The sequence below is a fragment of the Exophiala oligosperma genome (assembly GCF_000835515.1).
Source record: "Exophiala oligosperma strain CBS 72588 unplaced genomic scaffold supercont1.4, whole genome shotgun sequence".
NCBI lineage: Eukaryota > Fungi > Ascomycota > Eurotiomycetes > Chaetothyriales > Herpotrichiellaceae > Exophiala > Exophiala oligosperma.
The window spans coordinates 3,296,412-3,322,617 of NW_015622821.1; the positions used below are offsets into that span (position 1 = coordinate 3,296,412).

The window sequence follows — 26,206 nt, forward strand, 5'->3', positions numbered from 1 at the left end:
GGTCGTCTGAGGAAAGAATGGTAGGCAAGTGAAGGCGGCAATGCAGATCAACCTGGGGAAGCGAGAGAAGAGCTGGTTTAATATACCCAAGCACTTACCAGCACACTGTGCAACGATTCGACACGACGTGATGACTCGGTGGAACCAATTCTACCCGCCGTACGCTGCAAAGACGTCTTCCATTTTGTCGGTTGCAAAGGCTCAGGACAATTCCAAGGCAGATGCAATTGCTGGTGACTCGAGAGATCCGGCAGAAATATTCCACCAACAGGCTTCATGGAGCATTCGAGTCAAGGGAGGTTCGCGCATTGATTGGGCCACCCCTGGTAGGTGAGACTCCCGGCATAGAGCTTGTATGCCATTTAAGATTTGCACCAGGCACAGTCATGATGTAGTCGATGATTGTTTGCTAAAGATGGCAGAGGACAAGATACTCAGAATAGCCAAGAAAGAAAGCTGCATCCAGCAGGGGATGCAGGTATGGGCATAAGGACGTGACAGGCGATGCTAGATCCTAGCGCCATCTTCGGGTAGATTGAGTTGCCGCGGAATCATGTTGCGACCTGTCCCACAGCCTGGAGAAAATCCACAGAAGGTCCAGAAGCACCCACGTCAGTACGCGGTCGGGCATGCAGTAGTCATAGACCGGTCACACTTGGCGTAGTGCAAGGCAACCACCGGAAATGGCGGTTGACAACGGTCATGTCAAAGAGATTGATGGGAATGACACCACGGTACGAGTATGACAGAAAGTGTACAGAGTGAGAGGACGAGCGACAATCAACTGGAGGAGGTTGAATCTGCCGCAGCTGTTTGGGAGGTACAGGAGAGGCATACTGCGCTAATCCCTTCTAGGACTAGCTGTATCACGCTGGTTGGTCCATCCGAACATCACCGAATCATCACCTTCAAACGTGTCTTTTCTGCGCTCCGGACGTCGACTTCTCTGCTTCCACGAGGACGCGTATTACATCTTGCTCAAAGTGGATGTGCAGACCAATCCATATTGACGCGCTGGCTAGCTATTGGCATCGCCTATGCGACCCAGCATTGGACGAGAATCTGCTCTGGTTACGGGTAAGTGCTTGAGCATGTCAGATGTCATCGATCTCTATAGGTCGGATCTACTTCCGAAAAGCTGCTCTACCTTGAATCTGGCTGGGGTCAAGGCGATATCCTCGAACTACCGCTGCATGTCGGGATCATTATCCTCCATCCATTGAGATTGGAGATATTGGCCTACCTTGACCGCCTGTTGTGCAAACCCGTAGAGACTTCTCTGCAGAATTCACTGACCACAGCCAGTCCTGAAAGGAAGGCTCATCTTAGTACAGTAATCAATCTAGGGCAGAAAATGGCGGATTTCAATCTTGAGAAGAAATATCAGGAGCAAGAAGAGACATTTGTATTTGCCGACAATCCCATCACTTGGCGTTCTTGCTGATCTGATGCAGTTTGACGATGGAAGAGAAATCGAGCTTCTGCATTTCATCTACAGTAATCCCGACATCGAAACCATCAGGAACTCTCCAACCAAGGTCCTGGCTGCCATTGACAACTTTGCACGGACGAAAAAGTACCTCATGAATGTCGGTGAGGACAAAGGACGGATAGTAGCTGATCTGATTGCCGAGGTCAAACCTGAGGTCATGGTCGAGTTGGGTGGCTACATAGGTTATTCTTGTGTCTTGTTTGGAGATGCTGTCCGCAAGGCTGGAGGCAAGAGATATTTCAGCCTTGAGCGAAACCCGGAGTTTGCTGCTGTTATCGCTTCTTTGGTTGATCTCGCTGGCCTGAGTGACATTGTCAAAGTCATCGTCGGGTCTAGTGATGTTTCCATAAAGAGATTGCATGCCTCTGGAGACCTCAAGCATATCGACTTGATGTTCCTGGACCACTATAAACCTGCTTACACGACAGACTTGAAGCTCTGCGAGGAACTGGGCTTGATCACTCCCAGCACTGTCCTTGCCGCTGACAATGTCATTGCGCCTGGAAATCCTCCCTACCTTGAATACGTCAGAAGCAGCGTCGAACAGAAAAAGCGTGCGACCAAATTTGGTGGTACGGTTAATGGAGTTGACAGCAGATTCGCGGATAAAACCGCCAACCAATATCTGAAGCGCGAAGGAAAAGCCCAACTCGATGAGACTAGGGTTGGCAACCCCCTGCTCATCTATGAAAGCAAGCTCGTCAACAGCTTCGAACCATCTGGTGTTCCTGTAAGAAAAGAGCCCTCATTTGTGGATGTCTAAGATCTGTGCCCACTGACATGTTGCTAGGATGGCATTGAAATCACGAGGTGTGTGGGAGTGGAAACGTCTTGAGACGAGGAACATCTGTTTCACCGGCATATGCTCTCTCACACCAAGGAACCTGGGGAAGTTGAGGCCAAAGGACGGTGGTAGATCTGCCACCAAAAATTCATGCGCGCGTTCAACTCTGCCAAGACTTTTCGGAACAACAGCAACCTCACTCACAACGGGGCTAAAAAAAAAGAACAATAACAAAAATTGCAAAAAGAATCGAACTTTTGGTCAATATGAGGCTTGAACTCATGGCCTTTGTGTTTTCCATAGTGTTTGACCACAGGGTATTAGCACAACGATCTAACCAACTGATCTAATCGACCATTTTTGTGTCTCAATTCTGGACCAAAAATTGACCATTTTATCTGATAGAAATTGAAAATTTTCACCATGGCACAGTGGGTCGTACCCATCGTAACGCCTAAACAGCAAGTGGTGATGACTCTTACTGAATCTAACTCTCTCCTCTTCGTTTTCTCACAGTACATGAGGTAGTCATTTTACGCTCAATGCACAAGGACCTCGCACCTATTACGGACGCCTTACAATTAATATGTAAATTTTGTACGGAGTACCTGTGGACTACCTCGACGTTTTCCTAGTGTCCACAAGTTCTTATTGAGTCTACAGCCCCAGAATGGTGACTGCCAATGCTGGTCTCTCAAGTGTAAGGTATGCCGAATACGCATTCAATTTTGTGGACTATTTGTGGAGCGAGCATACAAAAGAGGAAGTGCTGTCTCTCATACGCGACTTGATAGTAACACTCGGAGTACTCGTTCAGCAGATAGCGCTGATGCCGATCACCATCACTATTGTCAATTGTCTACGGTCGTTTGCGAGACTCGCAAGAACGAACACGACTGGTCTAGGGGGTCAACAATTGTCCCGGTTGCCTGGACTCATGCTATCCAGTTCTTGGTACCCACCGTTTTCACGTATACTGGTTGCGACGAGCAATCCTCACTGGCTCGTGCTATGTGTTGGTCGCTGACTGCATGAGATTTCTCCGTATAAACGGTACTTTTGACCATATTCAGGACCGAATCCGTTCGGAATAGCGGCACCGCAAGCTTTCATCCGACGTGGCTTCGAGAGCAATGACTTGTGTGTGCAGTGTATATATCTGGCGTCGTCCTTGCACAGCATGGTCAACAGTACTATCTCGTCACAGAATTGCGTCAGGCCACCGCACCACACAAACACGCACAAACAGACATCGTCGTTTTCCAGTACCCTTATCAGTCCTGAGAACGGAACATGTCTCGCGTATGACACTCCCTCATAACTTCAGGCCCCCAGAAGATAGGAAATAGCATGATCCTAACTGCCTTCAGACTCACAAGAACGTCTTCAATCACCTCGCAATATCAGTCCCCAATCTAGATGAGGCAGTCACCTGGTATAGCAAGATCTTCGGCCTCCAAAAATTATGTCCAGACGCTCTCCTGGAACCGGAGCTCATATCGAAGTTGCCTGTCTCTAAGATCTATGGACCACGTCTGCGGAGAATGAAGATCGCATTTCTGGACTTTGGTGATGGGGTTGGCCTGGAGTTGTTTGAATTCCTAGATCCTCCGTACAGGAAACCCGAGGACCCCTTTGACTATGCAAAGGGCGGGTTCTTCCATGTCGGAATCACCGTCACCGACCCCGAAGACACGGCAAGAGCAGTTTGTGAGAATGGAGGGAGGAGGATGGGGGAAGCCATAGTCATGGGCAGTGAGAAGGCAGTGTATTGTCAGGATCCTTGGGGTAATGCTCTGGAATGTCTCAGCTCCGGATTCGAGCAGATACTATTAGCTGGCCGAGGAGGGGAGACCTTCAATTTGCCTAATGGACAATGAATGCACCGAGGCCTGGTATGTACGTATTTGACCCGGTCGAGGAAAAGGCCCAGGTCGCTGGTTTCGTCAACCGACAGTAAATGTCGTGGGGTTAACGACCTCGCCAGTAGAAAACATTCGCCGGTTTGCCCTTCAGTCCTACCAGATCACTCGCAAAGGATTCCTAAAGCGCAATCGCCGTTGGAGAATACTCCGTAATGCTGGAGAAAATGAGGAAAACATGGCGCGGCACCTCGGTGGCCTTAACGTGTACTCCGAAGAGCATTAATGTCCTTTAAAATGTGGTTGTAGTTGGGAAAAAGCTGTGGGTTTAAATACTCCGCTCCATATATACGGTCGAGTATATCACTTTGGGGTGAAATATTTGGGATGAACATCAATTTGTTCCGTAGAATCTCAACACATGAACTTCACATCATCCTACATGGGAGCTTCCAGGCTCATGGTTTACAGTACACTGCAAGGTACAGTTCGTATGATTCTCTGGCATCGCTTTGCCTTAGACGCTCCATCTACACAATCATGTCTTCACCAATGGGCCTCACAACCCACTCAGTCACTTCGTGACGTCGACATTTTCATTTGGACCAGCTAATGCCAGGTCCAACCAAATTTTCTTTCTCAGGGTGTGAATAGAAGCCATTCGACATTTGATTTTTGTTCTCTGAATTTTTTTTTTGCGTGAAGACCTTTGCAACGCACAACTGGGGATCTCCCTGAATCTGCTAACAATGCTCGACGGAAATTCATCCGTTCTTTCTCACCGGTTGCAGAATGCCGGCCTATTGCTTCTCAGCCTCATTTTCCTTCCCATGGATACTTTCATTCTCATTGCTTCTCTCTTGCTTGCAGTTGTCCTCCCAAGCCATGCAGGCCGCACTCGTCGACATTCTGATGCTTCCGCCTCTAGTCCTCGAATAATTCTCGTTACTGGAGTGGGTATGACAAAAGGCCTGGCTCTGGCTAGATTATTTTACCAAGCTGGACATGTCGTTATCGGGGCCGATTTCGAGCCAAATGGAGCTCTTGTCTGTGGAAGAATGTCCAAAGCATTATACAAATTCTACCGTTTACGGAAACCAACGACGAAGGCTGGGTCGGCACCCTATATTCAGAGTTTATTGGAGATAATCACGAAAGAAAAGATTGACCTCTGGGTCAGTTGTTCGGGGGTAGCGTCTGCTGTCGAGGATGGAACGGCAAAAGAGATAGTCGAAAGTCGGACAAGCTGCAGGGCTATCCAATTCGACGTCGATACCACCCAAACACTTCACGAAAAGCACACGTTCATTGCTCATACCAGGGAAATTGGTCTTAATGTCCCGGAGACGCACGAAGTCTGCAGCCGTGCCAGAGTTGAATGCATCTTGCGCAACGCTCCTCCTGGACGCCAGTACATCATGAAGACGGTCGGCGTTGACGATGCGGCTCGTGGAGATATGACGCTCCTCCCCAAGAGCACACCAATGGAGACCTCGAAGCATATCGCAAAGCTAAAGATCTCGGCCGATTCGCCTTGGATCTTGCAGCAATTCATCAAAGGCAAAGAATATTGCACACATTCACTCGTGGTCAATGGACAGGTGAAGGCTTTTGTGGCTTGTCCTTCTGCAGAGCTACTCATGCATTACGAGACATTGCACCCTACTTCTGCCCTGAGCAAAGCAATGCTAGATTTCACCAGTAAATATGCTGCTAATGGCGGCCCGGCTTTCACGGGCCACTTATCCTTCGACTTTATGGTGGAGGACTCCGCGAAAATAACGCTCTATCCAATCGAATGCAACCCGCGAGCTCACACAGCCGTGGCACTATTCAATGGTACCTCTACGATGATTGATGGGTACCTCTCAGTACTGGAAAAATCTCCTGCAGCGCAAACCTCGGCGATAGCTCGACCTTTACACAATGACAAGTATTATTGGATCGGTCATGACTTAGTGACACGAGTACTCCTTCCAACGTTTGGATTTCTGTCCCTTCAAAATACTTTCCGCGACCTTGTCCGGAACAATGTCGATTTCACGACCCATCTCCTGACCTGGAAAGACGGAACATATGAGATCTGGGACCCCTTGCCTTGGTGGTGGCTGTATCATGTGTATTGGCCAATGCAATTCTTCTCTTGTATCTGGACTGGCTCAAAATGGAGCCGCATCAATGTCAGCACAACCAAAATGTTCCAATGCTAGATGAATGGGATAGAGTTGCTGCTCCCAAGTCTCTGCATTCATATGCAATAGACTCAAGATCAGACTCGGATTGATGGCAGCAGTTTCTTGGCCAATGATGTCAACTTCTCCATGCCTCTACAATTTATATACTTTTACTATACGTACCAACTTGTTCATCCTGTCAGTCTGACAAAGACACAAGCCACCGTGCATCTGCCTGAAACCGTGAACAAGAATTTGTAATTTTGGTCCTCACTGGCCTGGTTTGCCAACTCAGACCGCCGTCCCTGGGCGACTTGGAAATGGTGTGGTATGCTCCGAAGGTGTTGAAAGTCTGAGCTGCCCTCTGGAGGTACACTGACCTACGGTCATCTGTGTCATATTATAGGGAATTTGGTGCTCCGTACTTGGTGTCCCTTTCGCCTGATCGCAGCTAAACATTCGTCTGCACGTCACCGGCTTAGGCGCGCAAGGGGGATATGCAGCTTAGATTTTGGCCCCCGTCTCCATCGGTAGGACACCTCACCGCCCTTGGCTTCATTCTCTCATCATCATCATTACAGAACTGTACTATTCTTCTTCTGGTCAAACACATCTGACTGGCCGAAGTTGATGGGAAAGTTGAATAAAGGAACAGTCCATTCGGTCAGCAATTCCATGGGCAAGCCTCACTTGTACGAGGGACGAGGTTTCCCGTCATGATCCCCCAAAAATGTGACACCTTACGGAGTACGATGCGGTCTGTCTGTACGCGGCCGCCTACATTCCCTTCAGGCCTCTTCGCGCTCACCCTTTGCCCAGACCGGTAGCTGTCTCTGAAACCACACTAGGCGCCGGTTGCCTTGCATTGGCCAAAGTCCGATGGCCGACAACGAGGCTACAGGACTCCGTACATTTTTGGTCATAAGGTCACCGCTTCCACAATGGGCCTTGGGCGTGGGCTTCGATGAGCTGTTCGTTTAACCACAAGACGAGTTTACGGGCGTGCAGACCAAAATTTACCGTCAGGCGGACGAGAGATCTCCCCCTCCCCACGAATCGAGCATTTTCCAGCTTTGGGTTTGCGGCTCTCCCAGCCTGACTTTTGCTGACAGGGGGCCGTTTCTTTCTGCTTTGCTCGACGATCCTCTGGGCTCTTCAATACTCTTGACGTGACTATTAACTGATCTATACGAGATCGAAGGGGATACGTCACTGCTAGGTAAAGGCAAGGCCATCTTTGAAAACCAACGAGGACTCGAACTTACTACCACGACCGATACCTGAGCGGCACTTGGATACGAAGAAGTCTTGACATCCGAGGTGTGTCGTGGGCTCACGCACGTACGATGCCCTCAACTCCACCACCCCCCTCGACGGTACCTGAGATCCTGGCTACATCGGAGATCGACCCGTCCTTCGCCAAAGCACTCGAGGAATCTCCACCACAGTCACTCGGACCAGATTGCACAGTCGCCTCTCTCAAGCAAAGCAGCGTTGCCAGACGGTCAAGTGTCCAACAATCTCTCGCGGACACGCGACCCGCCGACATCACCGAGACCACCCACTTTATCAAACTCCGTGACGACTTCCCATCCCGCATCATCCTGTGCCACCTGACGTCGGCGGTCGCGGACACGACGCCTCCTCGCCCGTTGATCCTCTTGTTCCACGGCGGCGGCCACTGCACGGGCTACCCCGAACTCGAACTCCCTCTCGCCCGACGACTCGCCCAGACGCACTCCGCCATCGTCGTCAGCGCGTCGTATCGCCTGGCGCCCCATTTCCCATTCCCCTTCTCCATCTGCGACGCCTGGGAGACGCTGGAGTTCGTCGCCCGAGAGGCGCGCAAGGCAAATTCGGCCGTATTCCCACGCTGCACGGATCCCCGCGTCGGGTTTCTGGTTGGGGGGTCGTCGGCCGGCGCCAACCTCGCGGCGTCCCTGGCCCATCTGGCGCGCGACCACAACCTCCATCCCAAACTGACCGGCCACTTCCTCTTCGCCGGCACCTACATCTCGGATCAGCACGTGCCGGAAAAGTACCGGGATAGATATCTCAGCTCGACGCAGAACCGGGATGCGCCTCTCCTGAACAATGCAATGGTTAGACTTTTGCGGGACGCGTTCCAGCCTGACCTGACCAGCAAGCTCTATATGAGTTTCGACCAGCACCACCCGTACGACCAAGGGACGGGGTCGGTCAGGCACGGCCACATGGGTCTGCCGCCCGTGTATTTTCAGGTGTGCGGCCTGGATCCGTCTCGGGATGACGGTCTGATCTATGAGCGTGTCCTGAGGGAGGAGTGCGACGTGCCGACGAGGCTGGACATGTACCCCGGGTTTGCGCATTGTTGGTGGGATGTCTTCCCAGATCTAGACATGTGTCGGAAGAGGATGAAGGATGCCGTGGAAGGAGTGGGATGGTTGTTAGAGGCTTGTAAAAGGGAAGGGAGATGATGCTGGGTGTAGTTTTAGCATTGCGTTGCGTTCTTGTTGCTCAAGACGGGATAGCGTTGTAGCGAGGGCGGGAAGCATGGAGTTAGTATCTAGGTTAGATTGCGGTCTTGTGGTGATTGTCTGGAAATGCATGATCAGTCCTCATAGCGTAGCATTTTATATGGAGCACAAATCAATCTTTTGACATCTTTGGGTGCTTTTGAAGAAGTTGCCATCTCGAATCTTTGTATATTTCTCCTCCTTGACGTTCTGATATGTATTATAATGGATCAAGTCTCTTGAAATGTGTTTTATTTTGGGGGGAAGCCATCATGGGTCTCATTTAGACATAGTTTTACAGAAATTTTGGTTGTGTATGTGTGTGTCCATCGAAGAAGGGTACTCTATACGAAGCCTGTGGTCGAGAAGAAGTCAGCGTCAATCGCCCACGTACACATAGATCACAAGGAGAACCACTTTGGAAACATTACCTTTTCGGTTACTCTGGAAGAAGAATCTGACGACCAGAACTTGAAGACCTGCCATTCCGACCATCATGCACACCTCGATCAAACTGAAGTTGAAGATTCTCTGTTCCGTGCTCCTCACCGTGCTGAAGTTGCGGTTCTCCCTGGTCCTGAAATACTTTTGCATCCTGCTGACCGTGCTCAACTGTCCACTGATCTTGTAAATCATATCTTCGAGGGCGGAATGCTGTTCGGGAGACGATCCGGCCTTTTGAGGGAGCAGGGCTGATTTGCCTTCATCTTCGACCTGTTATGTATCATCAAACATGTCAGCTCGTGTTGTGTATTATCTCTCTACGTTTTTGGTTCGTGTGAGAGGTCCTTGGAGAGTAGCGTACCGCGACTTCAAAGTCGACCATCTTGTCTGCGAAAGTGGACATTTCATTGTTGAAGCAGAACCTATACTCTCCGGTGTTCTGTGCCGTAAAGACAAAATCCCCCTGTCGCTCCTTCTCTCCTTCCATGATCTTCTTGTCGTTGGGTCCTACCACGGAGTAATCGACGTCGAAGGATCCGCCGGATTGCACCTGTTTGAGAGGGTCTGTGTCAGTCAAGCAGTCAAAAAGAAAACAACTCTTTTGTCAAACTCTTGGGTGGTGCACAGGCTCGAGTCACATACCGCAAAGTAAAAGGCGACTTTGGCATTTTGTCGTTCGACATTTGTGAAGAAACAGGCCTTCTCGCTGGCCCCGAGTTGGTAGGTCAAGGCGGTGCTGTAGACGCCAGAGACAGCCAACGCCAACAGGCTGATGAAGAGAGACAACGTCCGCATGTTGACAGAATTACACAGACGCGGAAAAAGGGAAAGTTGTCGACAACAAAAAAGTCCTGAGATTCTACAGACACGCGAATAAACAATTCAACCTACTCCGTATCTGTAAAGGGGCCCAGCATTGAATACTTTGGCCTTTCGGCGCAGCCCAGCAATTGGATTCTCCAGATCTTGGCACGGATTTTACGGATTTACAATTGAGCCCAAGTCAACATCGAGCGAGAACATTCAACGTCTCATGGTATTCTTCTATAGGTACCTAATTGTGTCTGAAATGGCATATAAGTGCGTCATGGGAGAGACTTGGACACTATCACACTACAACATGCTGCTCCGTTGTGCTCGATTGCCAACCAAATCTGCCAGGCTGTTCCGTACCATTACTGATGAAGTCCAACCAAGATTGAGCTGAACCGACGAACATCACATTGACTATCCAAGGACAGGCTAGATCAGATCTTTCGAAGCTCGTTGAATACCCAGTGGCTACACTGAGAATATGTCTGCGCCTCTCCCCTATCTCTGCTGCGAATAGGAGGCGCGTTGCAGCCGCCAATGGACTCGCTAAGTCGCCGCCACTCCAACTAATCAAGTGGCAGTGCGACGCACTAGGCCAGGATACTGTCCTACAGGCTTCGTTGCATCAGGCTGGGAAAATGTAAATATCTCTCTGCCCCCGAGGGCAATCAGTTGCTATCATCAAAAATCGTAACGAGCAATCCAAACCCTCAGGATGTCCGGTGTCGAGGCCACCCTCGGTGTCGTAAGCGCCGGAGCAGGGCTCATTTCGTTGGGTATACAGCTTGGAGAGTCAGCCATGAAGCTGAAGCGTATCTACCATGCTGCAAGAGACGCTCCAGCCATTATACAAATGTTATTGCTTGACCTTGAAACGATGGCACTGGCTTTGGGGCAACTTGAGAATCATCGACAGCATGACAATCATGGTGAAGAGTTGCTGGTCCGCTGCATTTCACGGTGCCAACAATGTACCCAAGAAGTGCGACTGGTGGTTGAGAAACTTGAGCGATCCCTGGAGAAGCATTTCCGACTACCTGGAAGGTTGTACAGTGCATTCAAAGAGCGAGATGTGAAAGATCTCCTCGACGACCTCGAAAGGGCCAAAACCTCAATGCACATTGCCTACACCATGTATATACACGCAGAACAGCAGAGGCGAGATCGCGAGCACCAAGCTCTCCTGGTCGGTCTTCGAGAACAGGTTCTTGAAGGAAGTGCAACCATTTCACAACAACTGTCGGTTCTCGTTGGACCTTCGATACAATTGATGCAGATCGAGACGTCTCTCATCAACAAGACCACCATTAACTCCCGGGACTTATCACACTCTCGTGATCAGGATGATGGACGACAAGTGTCCATCGCGAGAATGACTAGACGAAAGAAAGACAAACCCTACTTTCGGACATGTTTCCGATTTCCCTCTTGGCTCTCAAGCCGTATCTGGAATGTAGCTTTGCTTAGTGCCCAAGGCCGCTGGAATTTTGAGATCAAGACTTGGAGAATCGTTCCAAAAGACTCCCTGGTATTCCGGTACTGTCAAAGTGGCAACCTTGCCGGGTTACAGCGTCTTATTGGGAGTGAACAAGCGTCGGCTCTAGATATCACTGGTGGGTCGATCGACGGATATGCTCGGCCATGGAGCTTGCTCGAGGTCAGTCAAGACCCAATTTTCGTAACTCTGCTAACTCGACAGATGGCGGCGAATGCAGGACACATAGAGATTTGCCGTTTTCTCTTATCCTTGACGGTTTTTCCAAGCCACGACACAGTCCTTAGCAATGCTCTAGATCTCTGCGCCTTGCAGTCATTCCGCGCATCTCCCGAGGAGATGTACAAACTTTTCATGGAAGATCCGGAATTTTGTCCTGATGTCGCTGACATGGCTATGGGTGTACAACCTCCTTGGCTGACATTTTGCCCTAGCCTGCGTTGTCTCGACCTTGTTCTGAGCCACCTAGGACCCGAATTCCTTGGCCTCTCGGCAGACACCAAGCTTGACATGGCGCTCGAGTTGGAATTTCTTGAACCTGCCGGCTTTCTCGAGTTTATCGGGTTACAGCAATATGACAACAGCCTGGTCTGCCTCAGAAGTATCGATGGGGAATCGATTTTGCATCTGGTCGCGTCTTACCTCAACGGGGCCAAACACAGGCATTGTGCATGGTTCCACTTCGGCGTAGATCTCCTACGCCATGGTGCAGACCCGCATGCAGTTTCCAATAGGTGGATACTTCTGGATGGCTTTGCGCGCACCCCTCTCATTCACCTGCTAAGATATGATTTGTATTCGAACTTCACGCCAGCAGGACTGGTGAGTGTGATTCGCGATTGGGCTGATATGATCCGTCAAGCCGGACTAAATCTTTCGGACTACGGTAGGAATGAATCTAAAGTCTGGGAATCTCTTGGTGTAGGAACTCATTTACGGTACCTTGATGGAGTGATGAGTGGCAGCAGAGGAATCTATATCAAGCGACTAATCTTTGGTCCTAATCCACAAGACTGGAGTGTGGAATTTGCTCGTTGCGTAGTATTCTCATTGAGAAAACTATGTCCTCTACCTGGAGCATATCCAGGCCAAGCTCTTGTTCCTGATAGTATCCTATGGGAACCAAACGAAGAAGAGCAACATCAAGGTCCGTGGGATATTATATCAAGAAAGACGCTGCTTTCCTCAACTGTGGACATGAGAGTGATAGGCACGCGATCTAGGCAGCTCTTTCCCAATCTCATCGACGGAACGCAAGATGATCATGGGGTGATCACATTGATGCAGTATCGTACAGGCCGCCTCCAAAGCCGAGCTATGCGTTCTCGGTCGAGAGCAAAGAGCCAACCTCCCCTATTACGGAGAAGGGAAGTCGCATATAATGCATCACGATGGTGTATGGCGGGGTGGTTGGGAAATATCCACCTATGTCCTCTCGATTCGCGATGGAATTTTGGTCACCAATCTCATCGGTCGGACATCCTGAGCGATAATTACTTCTGGATGGTCGCTGATCTACGGAAATGTATGCAGGGACTGTCTTGCGGTCACAGTACAGTACAACAACTTCCCTCCTGGAGACGATGTAGTTTTCTTGCCGACACCCGTGACTGTCAAGACGAGTGGAAGCTGCGCAGGCATTGGGGCTGTGCTCGTAAGGGCCATACTGGGACGGCTGATTGCCCATGGGGCTGCAGCAAAGTTCATTTGGACCGACTTCATGTGCCAGAGTCTCTCAAAGAATGGCACCCACAACTTGATTACCCTGACATCGATGACGACGATTGATCCCTAAAGATGTTTCACTGCATTTGGGACCTACAGGCGCGTCTTGGTTACTCAACGGCACTAATGGATGCTCCTAGTAGGGACCAATGCAATTGTCAACTAACCAATCTATCAGATCATCCATTCGACAACACGTCAGGCATCAACAAACGGCACGTTTCAGGACAAAGACGGAAACAACAAGGTACCAACTTTCGGAAGGTGTCTATGAGGAACTATTCAGGATCAGACTCTTGACAAGTCTGATTGTCCAGCAAGGGAAAATACGTCGTTACCAGCCTACACACAGCGTCACATTGAGATTAACTGAATACGTCTGGATGATTCAATAGGACCCCATTTCATGGTATTTGAGACTTAATGAGAAACGACTTAAAAAGGAATGTAAGCTAGCAGGGACTATTGACTATATCCCGTCCTTGGTAGTAAGTCCCTTGCGAGATGTGCGCGTTCTTCTCGTGTAATAACAGTTCAACCGAGCAGCAGAACTTCATAGGAGGCCAATGAGCTCAGGACTGTTTGTTTGGGATGGAAAATCTCGACCCATCCGACCGAAGCATCACCCTTGTTGGGAGTACCTTCAGAGTCTTATTCCATGAAAGGCCGACGGGATGATTTTCCTCCAGTGAACTGGCTTGTTTCGGAGTCATAGAGCGAGAACGAGCCCATCAAACATCAACATGAGTGGATTGTCATTCGTTCTCTATCGCTCTTGTGAAAAATATTGGGGGCGCTCCTAAAGAAAACCGTTTACTGGGATGGGAAATTTGCAGTCTTCAGCAGGGCACCAGCGCCTTGTCTTGTCCTGTCCTGTCCACGAGACTCGGGAAAAAGGTTGCCTTTTTAACAGCATCAACCTGATCCCTGATCATGTTACACTTGAAACATCCGGAAGCAGTGAAGTAGTGAAAGTAAGTCCCTGCAGACCTCACACATCGACAATTGGAGAGGCGGACCCAGCTTCGGGAGCTGTTTTTTGTCCCTGATCCTTGGCCGCCGCAGTGGTGCTGGTGGTGGTTCCTTTCCGAGGCGGGAATCGAAACACTTGTGACTTTCCGACCTTGCCGGCTCTCCATTTACCCACGCGCTGTCCCAAAAGTCCCTTGTCCCAGACCAACGCGCCCACCCAGGGTTGGACGTTCCAGCCGACTTGCAAAGTGGCGTTGGCCCTCTCGGCGATGATGCCGCTCGGGTCGGTGACGTGGTATTTTGGTTTTTGGTTCTTCAGAGAGATGAAGCCGGGTTTGACCAGATCTTTGGATTGTTTGCTCATCGACTCCCTCTTGCTCTTTTTGGGCTTGTTCTTCTTGTCCGGAAAGTACTTTTGTTTCAGGTTCTGCCACGACCACGGGGTTGAAGTGGCTGGGATGATTGTGTCCCAGATGACGGCCTCGGACATTTTGTTGTTTGTGGTGGCATCGTCACCACCACCAGAAGGATAATTGACCGTCACGTAGACAAACAACTGTTTCGTGTTCCAAGTGAACAAGCTGGAAAGGTCCGCGTCCAGGTCGAATCGAACCTGTGCGAATTCCTCTCGTTTCTTGGTGTAATAATGAGCGCGACCTTTGACGACTTGGACATTTCGGACCGCGACGGAGGCACTCGGTGAACCCGAGGGAGAAGGTATGGGGATGACGGACAACAAGGCAATGATGGCCGCTAGGGTGAAGGCGCAAGTCGTAAAGAACCCAAAGGTCGTCTGGACCCGGTTGAGGGCGTTGTGCATGTTGGGCGGACAGTCCTGCGAGTAGATTCTTGGGTTTGCTTTCTTTGAACCTCACTCCGCTTCCTCGGCAGAACTTGTGAGACAATATGACCAGGCGAGGTTGTTCTTCTGATCAAATCATACTCGTACGTGTGACGGTCATGGCCTCACTCGGATCAAAGTGAGGTGGTTCCCTCAAATGCGGCGAGCGTCGAAGGGAAGTGAACACGTTTGGGGTAAATAGGTAAGTGACCGTCATGACCAGCCACGGTCGCGCCAAGCCATGACTCGCGTGTGTTTTTCTTGTCTCTTGATTCTTTTTCCCGAGCCATTTTGAGTCTTTCTTCTCTTTTTTTCCCTTCTCTCATGGACTTTGGCCTGGCAGCTCACAATCGCAGCAACAATCCCCAATTACTCGCGAAGTGGTTTTTCTGAACTCGAAAGTCTACACAGTTTCTCTGTGTATTCTTTTGGGGTTTTGACAAACGGAGTCCAAGAAGGACAAGACCTGTCGTTAATCGCCCATGTCCTTCTCTTCAATGAACTACAAGGGTTTCATATCCAAGGTCACATTTTAATCTTTTTATGTTTTTATGGTCATGATCATGTTCATGTTCATTTTGACTGTTATTGAGTACTGAGTACTGAATTGTCGTCAGTCTCTTGTGACACGACTCGCTAGAAGAGAAACAACTCGCTGTTCCTTGTAGCTTCAAAGAAGAAAGACCCCCCTCAAAACCCCTTGGATCATCCAAGATCAATCAACCAACCTACGCAAACAGACAGATACACAATTCCTTCCTCCCTATATGCGCCAGCAAAGAACAAAACCACCACCACGCAAGAACAGCACATTGTATGACTCCCTCCTCATCTTTTTCTCTTCTTTTCCTCGTCGAAAAAAAGCTCCTTACAAGTCTTTGATCATGATCCAACCGGTTTGAATACATTTGCCCATTTTGAATTCGCGCTCTCCGACCTTTGTGAACCCGAAAGTCTCGTACACCTTGTGCGCCTTAAAATTGCCCTCCCACACGCCGAGCCAGAGGATGCGGTAGGCCATGAGTCTCGCCATGTCCTCCATCTCGCGCTCCAGGGCCTTGCCGACGCCGATCCCGTGGTGGTCCGCGTCGACGTACAGCCTCTGCAATTCTACAATGCTCTCGAGGTCCTCGATGCAGGCCTCGCTGGAGCCTTCGGCGAGTTGCGCAAACGCGATGATTTTGCCGCCGTCGCCTTCTCCCTGCCCGCCGGCACAGGCGACGATGAGATGTGTTCGGGGGCTCCGGATGTACTCTTCGACGGTGGACTCGCTGAACGCCACGTCGAGATAGGCCTTTAGGTCCACCGTGGGGATGGAGAATCCATAGGTCGTCGAAAAGACCTTTGCGCCTAGCTCGGCGATCGCTGGTGCATCATCGATTGTCGCCTGTCGGATCTTGAATGATTGTTTTGTCGTCTTCGCTCCATTTGCTGATCTCGATCGTAATTGTACTGCTGTCGGAGATGAGATGTGTGAGTTGAAAGAGTATTCCGCTACCGAAGACGGCGGCGGTGGTGGTGATGCAGACTGTGTAGAAGTGATGGGGATGACTGGTTGAGCAGCGAGCATCATGATTGCGTATCCTTATTCGTATATTCGTACTCTGGTGCGTTTTGTGCGTTTTGTGTGTTTTATGTCTGTGTTCGTTTTTGAGAGAATATAGAGGGATAGATACCGCTCAGGTATAGTCGAACCGAGTACCGATTATAACACCCAGCACCAGTTTTTGTCTTGGATGTAATTGCTAAGATCGGATCACCTCGACTTGTTTGTTGCAATTCAATAGGAATAACAGCAAAGACGTATGATATACCGGTGGTACTGTATGGGAAAAATCAAGAATCATAGCTGTGCATGTAGATATGGTTGATATGTAGAAACCCAGATGGCGAAAAGTCGGCGACGCGCCCTGGGAGTAACGATCAAGAATACTCACTTCTCCGCACGCCCTGTCAGTGTCAGTATGTACAACTGTATCTCACTGTACGGATATTTGTTTTGGGGCGGAATGGATTGAGATCAGAGGCGATCGCCGCTTGGTGCCGCTTATTGCGAGAAAGCTCCTCGTACTTCCGAGCACGCCCTGTAACAGATGGTCACGACAAGTTCTACGTAGCAGCCCATCTACGCCTTTGGCGCCACCCGCCAAGGGATCAAATGCACAATTCCGCTACGAGTCTCTCACTCTGATTCTGACAAGCGGTACCGACGGCGACCACGGTTCTTTCGTTGCAGCCTCGAAAATGGGAAAGCTACGCCGTGAGTAGCCGCTCCCCTGCATAGGCGGTAAATTGAGAAACCAAGGCCAAAACAAAAAGAAAAATCTCGAATGAACTGTGTTTCTCTCTCCTCTGCAATTCTATCCTGAATTGCTCTGTGGTTCCTGGCCATCTAGTACGTTGCTTTCTCTGGCCTATAACTCCCTTCAACGTTCGACATTAGCTCTTGGGTCGGCACAATTCCTTGATTGCTTGCTTCCAACGCTCATCATCACTAGCTCATGGTAAACTCAATTCTTTGATCGCTTCAACGCTTCCAGCACAAACTCATCCAGTATCCGAAGGCCATTTCCGACTTCTGTTCTTCCGAATGCAGCCCTTGCAGCACCTGCAATCAATCATGACGTGAGCTGAAGTCGATGTTTTTGGAAATAGTTGTCGTAAAGGCTATCCGCGCCTTGCTCTCCTTTTTCAATTTCGACCTCCAAGGCCGCCATGATGGTGTCGTGTAGATCGAGCTTGACAAAAGTCTTGCCCTGGTCTTCATCCTGTCCTCTAGAAAGGCAAACCTCGACGACATGCTTGAGCATTCCTGTGTGTCCGGGCATGTCTGGGTACGAATTTTGGACGAGATGTAAGTTATCGAACCATGAATCCCTCATCGCAGCCCATGCAGCAAGCTTCGCTGCAGTGTGTATGATGAGATCTTTCTTGTTGAAAACACCTCGAGCACTAAGAGTCGCGTTCGTCGTCTTGTCAAAGTACATCTGCATGTCGATGAGGTTGCAATCGTTTGCTCGAATGACTTCACGACGCAGGCTGAGTTTCCGGAGATTCAAGAACGCAGGGTATTGGATCATCATGTTCCATATCGGTTGCAAGATACTTTCACAATACTCCTGGCACAACTGCGCGGCATTACCACTCTTTTCGAATGAAATGTGCTGGATGAGGGTTGTGGTTCGACGTCGGAGGCATTTTAGCCCATTTGGCCGGAAGAGATGATCGGGGTCGGCTGCGACAAACTTGTTCTTGCTATAGAGGACTGTGCTGGCTTCTCGGTAGATCTGTCGATTGGTCCGCAGGATTGATGCATCAATGCCATGCCCTTGGGGCTTGGGAAACGTCAAAGCATCGGCAAAAGTGACCGAACCATCTTGTGCCACCAAGAGCTCGCGATACAGCATGAAGCGGAAATGTTTCCAATTGTCACTCAGAATTTCGAATCGCATCCAACCAGCCTGTTCGACCTGTCTGCGCTTGAAGAGGAAACGGGGGGTGGGAGTCCAGCTCTTCTTTTCTTCTTTCCTAAAATTCGAGGCGTTGGCAAGGTAAGCCCTGGCTTCCTCAAAAGTGTAACCTGGTAGCAAGACAGAGGGCGCATTCGAAGGAATAGGAAGCATGTTGTTTCTTTTCGGGCGGGAAGATGCTGGTGTTGTATTCCGGTTGGTGGCGGTGCTGCTCCTCCTCCTCCTCCTCCTCACAGATCTTATGCCTTGGTGTCTTGCTACGGTCGAAGGGGAGGTAGTTGAAGTGAGTGCTTCGTTCGCATGATCATTCTCGAGGCGTGAGTGTGGTGTCTCCAATGTCGTCGTGTCATCTCCAGCTGAACTGGTTTCTCGATGTCCTGACTTTCGACGTCTCGTTGAAGGAGTGTAGTCTGGATCAGAGTCTTCCTGTCTCACTTCACTCTTTCTCTTTTTGCTGGGAGACTCCCGCGCGCCGTGAGAAGGACAGAGGGGGTGGATGGAGTCGGGGAGACAAAGACAGGCGCCCGGCCTAGAATACTTCAGTGTGATGAACGACATGAGTGCGAAAGAGATGTCGATGGATTCATGCTGGTGAAAAGGGAAAGAAGGCGCAAGGGCGACGGACCAAAGTGTTTTTGTGTGTGAGTGCATCGCGTGTGAAGTGACAGTGAAAACAACAGTGCAAGGAGAGGCTGCGAGGCCACATGATGAGGCTTTGGAGGCCATCCTTACCATAGCCGATGAATGTGATGAGGCACAACGACCACACATCTGGTCTGGTTATTGCTGGATACCCTACCCTGTGTTTCGGCGCGCATAACAGGTGGTATCATGGGATGGAGGGTATGTGCGGTCATTTTTTTTATTGTGATTAATCGGATTTGTACAGAATGCGATAGGTGTGTTTTCTTCAAGAGGCACGGGTGCTGGGTGGTATTCCAAAACTGCTAGCAGGTGTATACAGAGATATCGAAGGCTCACAGACAATTTTATATCATACATCATACTGCCATCGTATGGCATGAGAAGATCCTCACCGTATTTAGGTAGTCATTGTCACCAAACAAAGTTCAGCTTCTTTTGGTTTGATCCTTCCCTGTTCATACTTTGACCTGGTCAACCTTTTGTAGAATCGGCGTCCAACGTCCTTGTCTCTGCCATTTCGTCGTTGACTCTCCAATAAGACTTCGACTCGGCATCTCCATGTACGGGTCGATGCTGGAGCACAGCCTTTGCCTTTGCCTTTGCCAGCCTGGCAGCCTGGTGTTCATTTCTTATCCGACTCCTTAGAGTAACCGGCGATGTCCCCTGGAGCCTGCTAGATTTGCTGAACACCACCAAGAAACATTCCGAGAAAGGACAAAACAAAATACAGACTAATTAATGACGAACTTCACCGGTTTAACACCGAGACAATTCCCACACTCTTTGAGACTGACCAATCACCGTTATGGCATAATAATCCTGGTCACGTGTCAGCAGCCAAGCGAAAACAGCCGATCCCGTTCCGAGCACCTGCTTCACAGTTCCCTCGACATCACGAAAGCTTCACGTTGCTCTCCTTCGACATAGAAAGCGCGCCATCACCTTTCTCCCCTCCAAACACACAATGTCCGCCAGCTTGTTCTCCCGACGGGCTCTCCAGGCCACCACGAGGCGGTGTAAGCTGAACCATCAGTCCTCTCCCCTCACGGACTCTATGGACTGACGATCGAGCAGTGACAGTAGCCAACCCCTCCGCCTTCACCAAGACTCCCCTGTCGCGATGGTCAGCTCCAGCAGCTATCGCGGTCGGCCAGAATGTGCAGTATAGGTGAGACATTCTCATGCGCTGTTATATGGCTGCTTCCGTGAACCCTCTCGTGCCTCTCTGCCACTCGACCTCTACCGCTGCGACGATCAACCGAGCACCAATGCTTCCGAACCAGGAAAAGAGGATATATTTCAGACCTTCATCCTCACAAACACACACACCTCATCCTCCGGCCGGTCGAAGAAGATAACGCGCATAAGAAAGCACTTCCCACCGAACGACTCCGAACAACCCACAGCCTCCGCATCCGCATGACCTCTCTCTCGTGTCTCCCACCTTTGCATCATGCACCCAGTCTTCATGGCGACGATTATTTACTGTTGTCCGAGCGAGCTCATGCTAACCTACCTTGTTCCCCTAGACCAGCAGCGACAACCACCAGCATGACCCCCGCCGCCGGTGATGAAATCCTCGCCGCCCAGCGCCGCCACCGACCAGTAGCTCCTCACCTCTCCATCTACCGACCCCAGATAACGTGGTACATGTCCATGTTCCACCGAATCACGGGCGCGACGCTGTCCGTCGGCGTCTACGCCTTCGGCGCCGCCTACTTGATCGCCCCCATGCTCGGCTGGCACCTCGAGAGCGCCACCCTCGCCGCCAGTTTCGCCAGCCTGCCCATCTTCGCCAAGATCTCGCTCAAGACCCTCGCGGCCTACCCCTTCACGTACCACTGCTGGAACGGCATCCGACATCTCGTCTGGGACACCGGTGCGGCCATGACGAACAAGCAGGTTATCGTGACGGGATGGACGACCATCGGTTTGGCCACCGTCAGCGCTTTGGCTTTGGTGTTTATGTGAAGAAAAGTGGAGAAATAAGACCTTGGAATGGAAGCCGAATGGACGGCGTCGTGACTACTCACAGCAAGGCCAAATTGTTGTATATAACCATTTCCAACAACAAACCTGGAAGATCCTGGTTTCTTCTAAACTAGCGCAGTTACAACAGCAATAGCGATGACATGGATTAACACTAACATTCAAACCTTGATGTGTTCATTTCCTCTATCCCTGTATTCTCGTTGACGATCAGATTGATTCTTGCTGAGTGATACTGTTGGATTTTCCAGCCGACCGATGCTGAACCAGCGCTCCTGTCTGTTACTAGCGGATATGCGCTACATGTTTCTAGCCATAATCTCCGATGTACAAGTTTCGGCTACCTAAGGGAGGTATGCGTGTACACACGAAAAGAAAGAAGATAAGAATAATCACTTGCGTGGCGGCCACGTCTGGGATCGTGACCTTTCCATCTCTATCCGTCCACGTACGTCGAGCCGTCTCGCAATTCGTGCAAGACACTACCGGCCCGCTGCTGTCCATCGTCATTGTCAACGTACTTTGTGCCGTCCCGAAGCTCATGCACCACGCTGGGGCTCTTGTGTCTCGCACTCCGTCGGGGCGCGGCAGACTCCCTGCCCGTCGGTTTCGGGGTCGTGGCAGAGGCGATTGACACGGTCGATCCCCTCCGCCCCGCGGAGGCGCTACCCTCGCGGATTTCCATGCTCCCAAAACTGGCCCCGTCGTGTCCCTGCCCCTCGGCGGCCGGGGTGACGGACCTCTTATGTCGTGCACTCCTGCGCGGCGTGAACTCGCGCATGGAGATGTTGGGGCTGAGGGATGCAGATGGGGCTATTGATCTGCGCCGGTCATTGACGTCCGTCTTCGTTCCTGCGGGTGCCTTGTCTCCAACGTGTGTAGTCCGAATAGTGTCTTGGACTTCATCCGTTGGAATGCCTGATCGCCTAGACCCGACTCTTCGGCGCGAAGTTGGCTCCGGGGACGCTTTGGACTCGGAAGGCGTACCTTGAACGGACGGTCCACGACCATTTTCATTGGTCTTGTCGGCCAATGGAGTCGCGTTCTCTACTTCTCCGTTTGCGTCGATTTGGTCAGTCTCATTGTCCATGTTATCCGTCCTGTTGCTTCTTCGTCGATTCGCAGGGCGAGGCTTGAGATGCGGGGTCCCAGAGGACTTGATATCAGATGTGGTACCTGAAGAAGGAAACAGGGCGCTGCCACCGTCTCTCCACCATGAACGTAGCAGAGCTACATAATCTTCCTCTGTTGATCCATACTCAACGGGAGGACCGGTGACAAGAACTTCGAACCGGCGAGATGTCTCGCCTTCGGTGGAGCAGAAGACCGCCCACGACGAGGTGTCAGTGCTCAGCAGCATGAACTTTCGGTTCAAGGTCTGCGATTTAAAATCTCGGAGCAGGACGACGTCGCCACGTCGTGTATTTGGAAGTGCTGTTTTGACTGGGCGAAACACGCGCACATTGACCCCATCCTGCTTGCACGATGAGTCTGCTACTCGTAGTGTAGTGAAATACTCCCTCGGACCCGATTTCGCACGTTCCGGTTGGAAGGAGTCATCTACACACACCCCAATGACATCAACAAGATGGTTAAAGTGCTCATCCAGGGAAGCAAGAGGAGGGTAGTATGCATGTTGTGTCGTTATGCCGGTCGTCCGGGATATGGGATAATGAGGCTCTTGCTGCGCACTGACAATCGTGCCGCCACCTCCTTTCGCAGCTATTGATATGTCGATAGTCTCGTTTGATGTACGATGAGCCTGTGTAGGAGAGGACGGCAAGTTGGAGGGGGATGTTGTGGAAGGCTTTACATTTTCCTTTTGTGAAGATGTGGGCGACGAGGTTCGAGCCGACCGGCGAGGTGTAAAGTATGGACTGGAGATATTGGCAGGCATCACAGATCTTCTGGTTGATAATCGCTGAGAGAGGCGACGTGGTACATTTGTTTCAATTTCCTCTTGAATTTGTGAGACCGCCGTACCAGAGTCCGCTCCTTCTTGGGCAGAACCGATGGGTCCTTCACCGGAAGGTGCAATTGAGTCACCTTGGGGTTGATGCTCAGCAAGAGTCGTCGTTGTTTGCAACTCGGGTGATGATGCTATGCGCCTGGCGTTGACAGCGAGTTGGTCCGGTTGAGTATGATCCGGAGTGGGTAATTGTGCAGGTGTTTCAACACTCGTCACGCTATTGAAAGACTCTTGGACAACATCTCTTGAAGAAACATCTTGACCCACTTCAACGACAGAATCGTCGTCCCTATCACGCACACGAATATCTTCGCGACTTCGAACGACAGGCTCCTGTCCGACAGGTGAAATTTCGATCTCTGCCACTAGCTCTGCGTGGCTGTCCTCATGACTTGCCGGCGGACTGCCCAATCTGGCATCGCCATCTTCCAGGTATGTCAAGGCTGCAGATGCCAAGTCGATCTTCGGTGTTGGAAGTACGTTGGATGATTGGAGAGCTGGAAGGGAATTTTCGACTTGTTCGGATGTCATCTCTCGTGCCTCGGTCATCGCAATATCCTTAGCAGCCTCTGCAGAGGCTATGGCCAGTTCCGGTATATCATCGCTGATGACTAGTCGCTGCCGCTCTGTCGTATGTGCTTCGAGATGGAAAGTTGCATGGTCAAGAGCCTGCTCCTCAATCACAGCGAGAGTCTCCCGTTCATCAACATTGCCATCCATTGAATGATTCTGCGTGGGCATCGCTGGAGAACTACGGGGTGATGATTCAGAGCCTGCCAGCCGAGGTTGCGATTGTTGCGTTGAGCCACCTCCGACGAGGAAAGGAAAGGGGGTGTGTTCGACAGTAGTGTACGTGCTTTCCATCTCGATATATGGTTCTGAATTCTCTCTCGATGGTGACGTCTCCAAGATTTTGGCCTTGTTACCCCAAGCAGTAGCAGTGCCGGAGGGCTGGACAGGCGATATCTGGAGAAATTCTTCGATCACATCGAGAGCACTTTTCTGCTGGTCTCTAGAGATGTCTTGGGTATTGACAGGAGGACTTCTAGGTGCGACATCGCTCGGCGCTCCATAAAGATCATCGTCTTCTATCTCAATGATCTGTGGGGTACTTGATTCAAGGTGGCGGGAGGTCAACTCGTGTTCTTGCTGAAAACGACCTTCCTCAATGGCTAACTCTGTATTTGACAGCCATAATTCAGTTGCAGTGCTAGCAGGGTTCTCGGGATCATAGTGGTGGTCTGCAGTCTCACCAACTGATTCGGAGCCATGGTGATGATTCACTGCTATCGCACTAGACTGCTCATCCATCGGCGGCTGCAAGATCTGTTTAGTCGAAGCAGGCTGTTGATTCGGAAAGGAGTCTAGAACCACAAGTGACCCGTCCGAGTCGTCTTCAGTTGTTGGAGCTCCTGGAGCTTCGACGCCGTCGTGGTGTTCTTCATGAGCCACAATGTGAGTAGAAACCCCTTCACGAAAACTACTGAATGAATTCGTTCGATCATTACTTTCGTCCTCGGCTGTACTCGTGCCGGAGGCATCTAATTGAGATACGCCATCCTCAAACGGTGGAAAGTATCCAATCTCGACACCATATTTTTGGATCAATGGAGATACCAGAGGAAGGCCCGGTGATGCGAGGGGATGTAGTCTGGGGGTAGTCGTCGCGTTAGAGGATGTTTCGGTTGGTGTAGTGGCATCGATAACACGTGCAGGAAGATGTGGAATCCTCATTGGCGTCTGTGGGGGACCCATGGAAGTCAACTTGGGCTCTCGGCTTGGGGAGCGTATTTGAGAGCCTGACTGATGTGCGGCGCTGCTGGGGTTGCCACCACTACTTCCGAGGCTGCCAATTTCGTTATCAAGTAGGTGAACTTGGTCATTGTCTCGTGTGTGACTCCCTAGTGACTCCTCATTGGGGACGCCGCCCGTTGGTGTAGAAGCCTGCATCTCACTGGGCAGACCAACTGTTGGGGCAGTTGTACCTGTTTCCTCTGTCGTGGAGACTGGAGGCTGTGGTGTTCTTGGGATGGGTTCTGCGTCCTCATCCATGTCCACGAGGTTCCATCCTCCACTGTCTCTCGCGAACTTCGTGCGTTTGCGCCCATGGCCCGCCACATAGCCATCATCATCGGTAAAGATATCGAGCGAGGTGTCGAAGAATGTCTTTCCGGAATATCTTCTGCCAGATCTTGAGGGCGTTATGAGAGGAACATGTATCGTGCTTAGTTCGTGGCCCATTGAACCATTTCGCTTAGGAGTCGCATCTTGGAGGGTATCAAGGGTTTCTAAAATACTATTTCCTGGTCCAAGGTGGTCATCATGTGCAGTATAATTTATGGTAGTCGCTTCAGCATTGTCGCGCAGGATCTCGGCAGTGACCTGGCCCTGGAATACCAAGTTCCAGCTGATCTTCTTTCCTGGGGTGGATATATTGTCCTTGTTCTCTTGCCATTTGCAGCCAGCGAGGCCAAGGTGCAGGAGGTCGCCTATGCCAACTTTCGTCTTTGCAACCTCTCGAGCACTGCCATCGTGGAAGATCACTTTCACCTGCCCGCGAGGTTTCCGCACTGGAATATCCGAATCTGCCAGCAGCAACGCGAGAGTCCTTGTAGAACTAGAGTATGGCCAGACCAGTGCGACGCTGGCGAGGATATAGGAAGCTGCACCAGTCGTGGTGGGACTGAGGCTGGCAATTGAGATTCGCTCGCTGGCTTCAAAGGCAGGTTGGCTGGAGAGATTGGGCACCGCCACAGTGGTCATGTTGAAGGCGGCCAAAGGAGAGCATCGGGAGCGACAGCCATTTCTGGACCACGTAGTGTCCGCAAGTCTCCTGGGAGGTACGCGCCGGCGTGTGGAATGGAATGTTCGCTGGTGTTGTAAGGGACGATTGAGGGAATGATTGGTGTCCAGTCAAGGCAAATTGTTGCGGGGAGAATGAGACACCACAAAGCGATTGCCGAAACGCGTTTCACAAGCGATGGATCCGGACGCGACAATCTGCACATGCCAGTCGAGCCACCAGCCTCATCAATC

General features: G+C 50.8%; 10 protein-coding genes and 1 non-coding gene across 12 annotated transcripts; 5 read left to right on the top strand and 6 right to left on the bottom strand.

The window, feature by feature from the left end:
* Window positions 1–130: 130 nt before the first annotated feature.
* On the top strand, window positions 131–334 carry PV06_05276 (uncharacterized protein; the record flags this gene model as incomplete). The annotated part of the gene is made up of 1 exon (XM_016406264.1): window positions 131–334. One exon carries the CDS (start codon window positions 131–133, stop codon window positions 332–334), a length of 204 nt encoding a protein of 67 aa, XP_016264470.1.
* Window positions 335–987: 653 nt separating this feature from the next.
* PV06_05277 (uncharacterized protein) lies at window positions 988–2,391 on the top strand (the record flags this gene model as incomplete). The annotated part of the gene is made up of 4 exons (XM_016406265.1): window positions 988–1,077; window positions 1,118–1,405; window positions 1,455–2,222; window positions 2,283–2,391. 4 exons carry the CDS (start codon window positions 988–990, stop codon window positions 2,325–2,327), a joined length of 1,191 nt encoding a protein of 396 aa, XP_016264471.1. The 3' UTR covers window positions 2,328–2,391.
* A 143-nt stretch (window positions 2,392–2,534) lies between these two features.
* Window positions 2,535–2,632, bottom strand: PV06_05278. The gene has a single exon. It is a non-coding gene; the product is annotated as a tRNA-Ile (tRNA).
* A 2,255-nt stretch (window positions 2,633–4,887) lies between these two features.
* Window positions 4,888–6,348, top strand: PV06_05279 (uncharacterized protein; the record flags this gene model as incomplete). The annotated part of the gene is made up of 1 exon (XM_016406266.1): window positions 4,888–6,348. The coding sequence occupies one exon, from the start codon at window positions 4,888–4,890 to the stop codon at window positions 6,346–6,348; it is 1,461 nt and encodes a 486-aa protein (XP_016264472.1).
* Window positions 6,349–8,905: 2,557 nt separating this feature from the next.
* On the bottom strand, window positions 8,906–10,137 carry PV06_05280 (uncharacterized protein). The gene is made up of 4 exons (XM_016406267.1): window positions 9,894–10,137; window positions 9,613–9,801; window positions 9,239–9,521; window positions 8,906–9,162 (listed from the first exon to the last, which is right to left on the bottom strand). Exons 1-4 carry the CDS (start codon window positions 10,044–10,046, stop codon window positions 9,152–9,154), a joined length of 636 nt encoding a protein of 211 aa, XP_016264473.1. The 5' UTR covers window positions 10,047–10,137; the 3' UTR covers window positions 8,906–9,151.
* Window positions 10,138–10,779: 642 nt separating this feature from the next.
* PV06_05281 (uncharacterized protein) lies at window positions 10,780–13,192 on the top strand (the record flags this gene model as incomplete). Its single annotated transcript, XM_016406268.1, has 2 exons — window positions 10,780–12,828; window positions 12,857–13,192. 2 exons carry the CDS (start codon window positions 10,780–10,782, stop codon window positions 13,043–13,045), a joined length of 2,238 nt encoding a protein of 745 aa, XP_016264474.1. The 3' UTR covers window positions 13,046–13,192.
* Window positions 13,193–13,682: 490 nt separating this feature from the next.
* PV06_05282 (uncharacterized protein) lies at window positions 13,683–15,252 on the bottom strand. The gene has a single exon (XM_016406269.1). The coding sequence runs from the start codon at window positions 15,074–15,076 to the stop codon at window positions 14,276–14,278; it is 801 nt and encodes a 266-aa protein (XP_016264475.1). The 5' UTR covers window positions 15,077–15,252; the 3' UTR covers window positions 13,683–14,275.
* A 403-nt stretch (window positions 15,253–15,655) lies between these two features.
* Window positions 15,656–17,085, bottom strand: PV06_05283 (uncharacterized protein). The gene has a single exon (XM_016406270.1). It carries the CDS (start codon window positions 16,668–16,670, stop codon window positions 15,966–15,968), a length of 705 nt encoding a protein of 234 aa, XP_016264476.1. The 5' UTR covers window positions 16,671–17,085; the 3' UTR covers window positions 15,656–15,965.
* A 630-nt stretch (window positions 17,086–17,715) lies between these two features.
* PV06_05284 (uncharacterized protein) lies at window positions 17,716–19,125 on the bottom strand (the record flags this gene model as incomplete). Its single annotated transcript, XM_016406271.1, has 1 exon — window positions 17,716–19,125. One exon carries the CDS (start codon window positions 19,123–19,125, stop codon window positions 17,716–17,718), a length of 1,410 nt encoding a protein of 469 aa, XP_016264477.1.
* Window positions 19,126–20,102: 977 nt separating this feature from the next.
* PV06_05285 lies at window positions 20,103–21,367 on the top strand. Of its 2 annotated transcripts, XM_016406272.1 has the most exons (3): window positions 20,103–20,228; window positions 20,287–20,380; window positions 20,742–21,367. In XM_016406272.1, exons 1-3 carry the CDS (start codon window positions 20,177–20,179, stop codon window positions 21,181–21,183), a joined length of 588 nt encoding a protein of 195 aa, XP_016264478.1. In that variant the 5' UTR covers window positions 20,103–20,176; the 3' UTR covers window positions 21,184–21,367. The 2 variants fall into 2 exon arrangements, with proteins under 2 accessions (XP_016264478.1, XP_016264479.1); XM_016406273.1 differs by having other exon boundaries at window positions 20,287–21,367.
* An 18-nt stretch (window positions 21,368–21,385) lies between these two features.
* On the bottom strand, window positions 21,386–26,056 carry PV06_05286 (uncharacterized protein). Its single transcript, XM_016406274.1, has one exon. It carries the CDS (start codon window positions 25,931–25,933, stop codon window positions 21,638–21,640), a length of 4,296 nt encoding a protein of 1,431 aa, XP_016264480.1. The 5' UTR covers window positions 25,934–26,056; the 3' UTR covers window positions 21,386–21,637.
* Window positions 26,057–26,206: the final 150 nt, after the last annotated feature.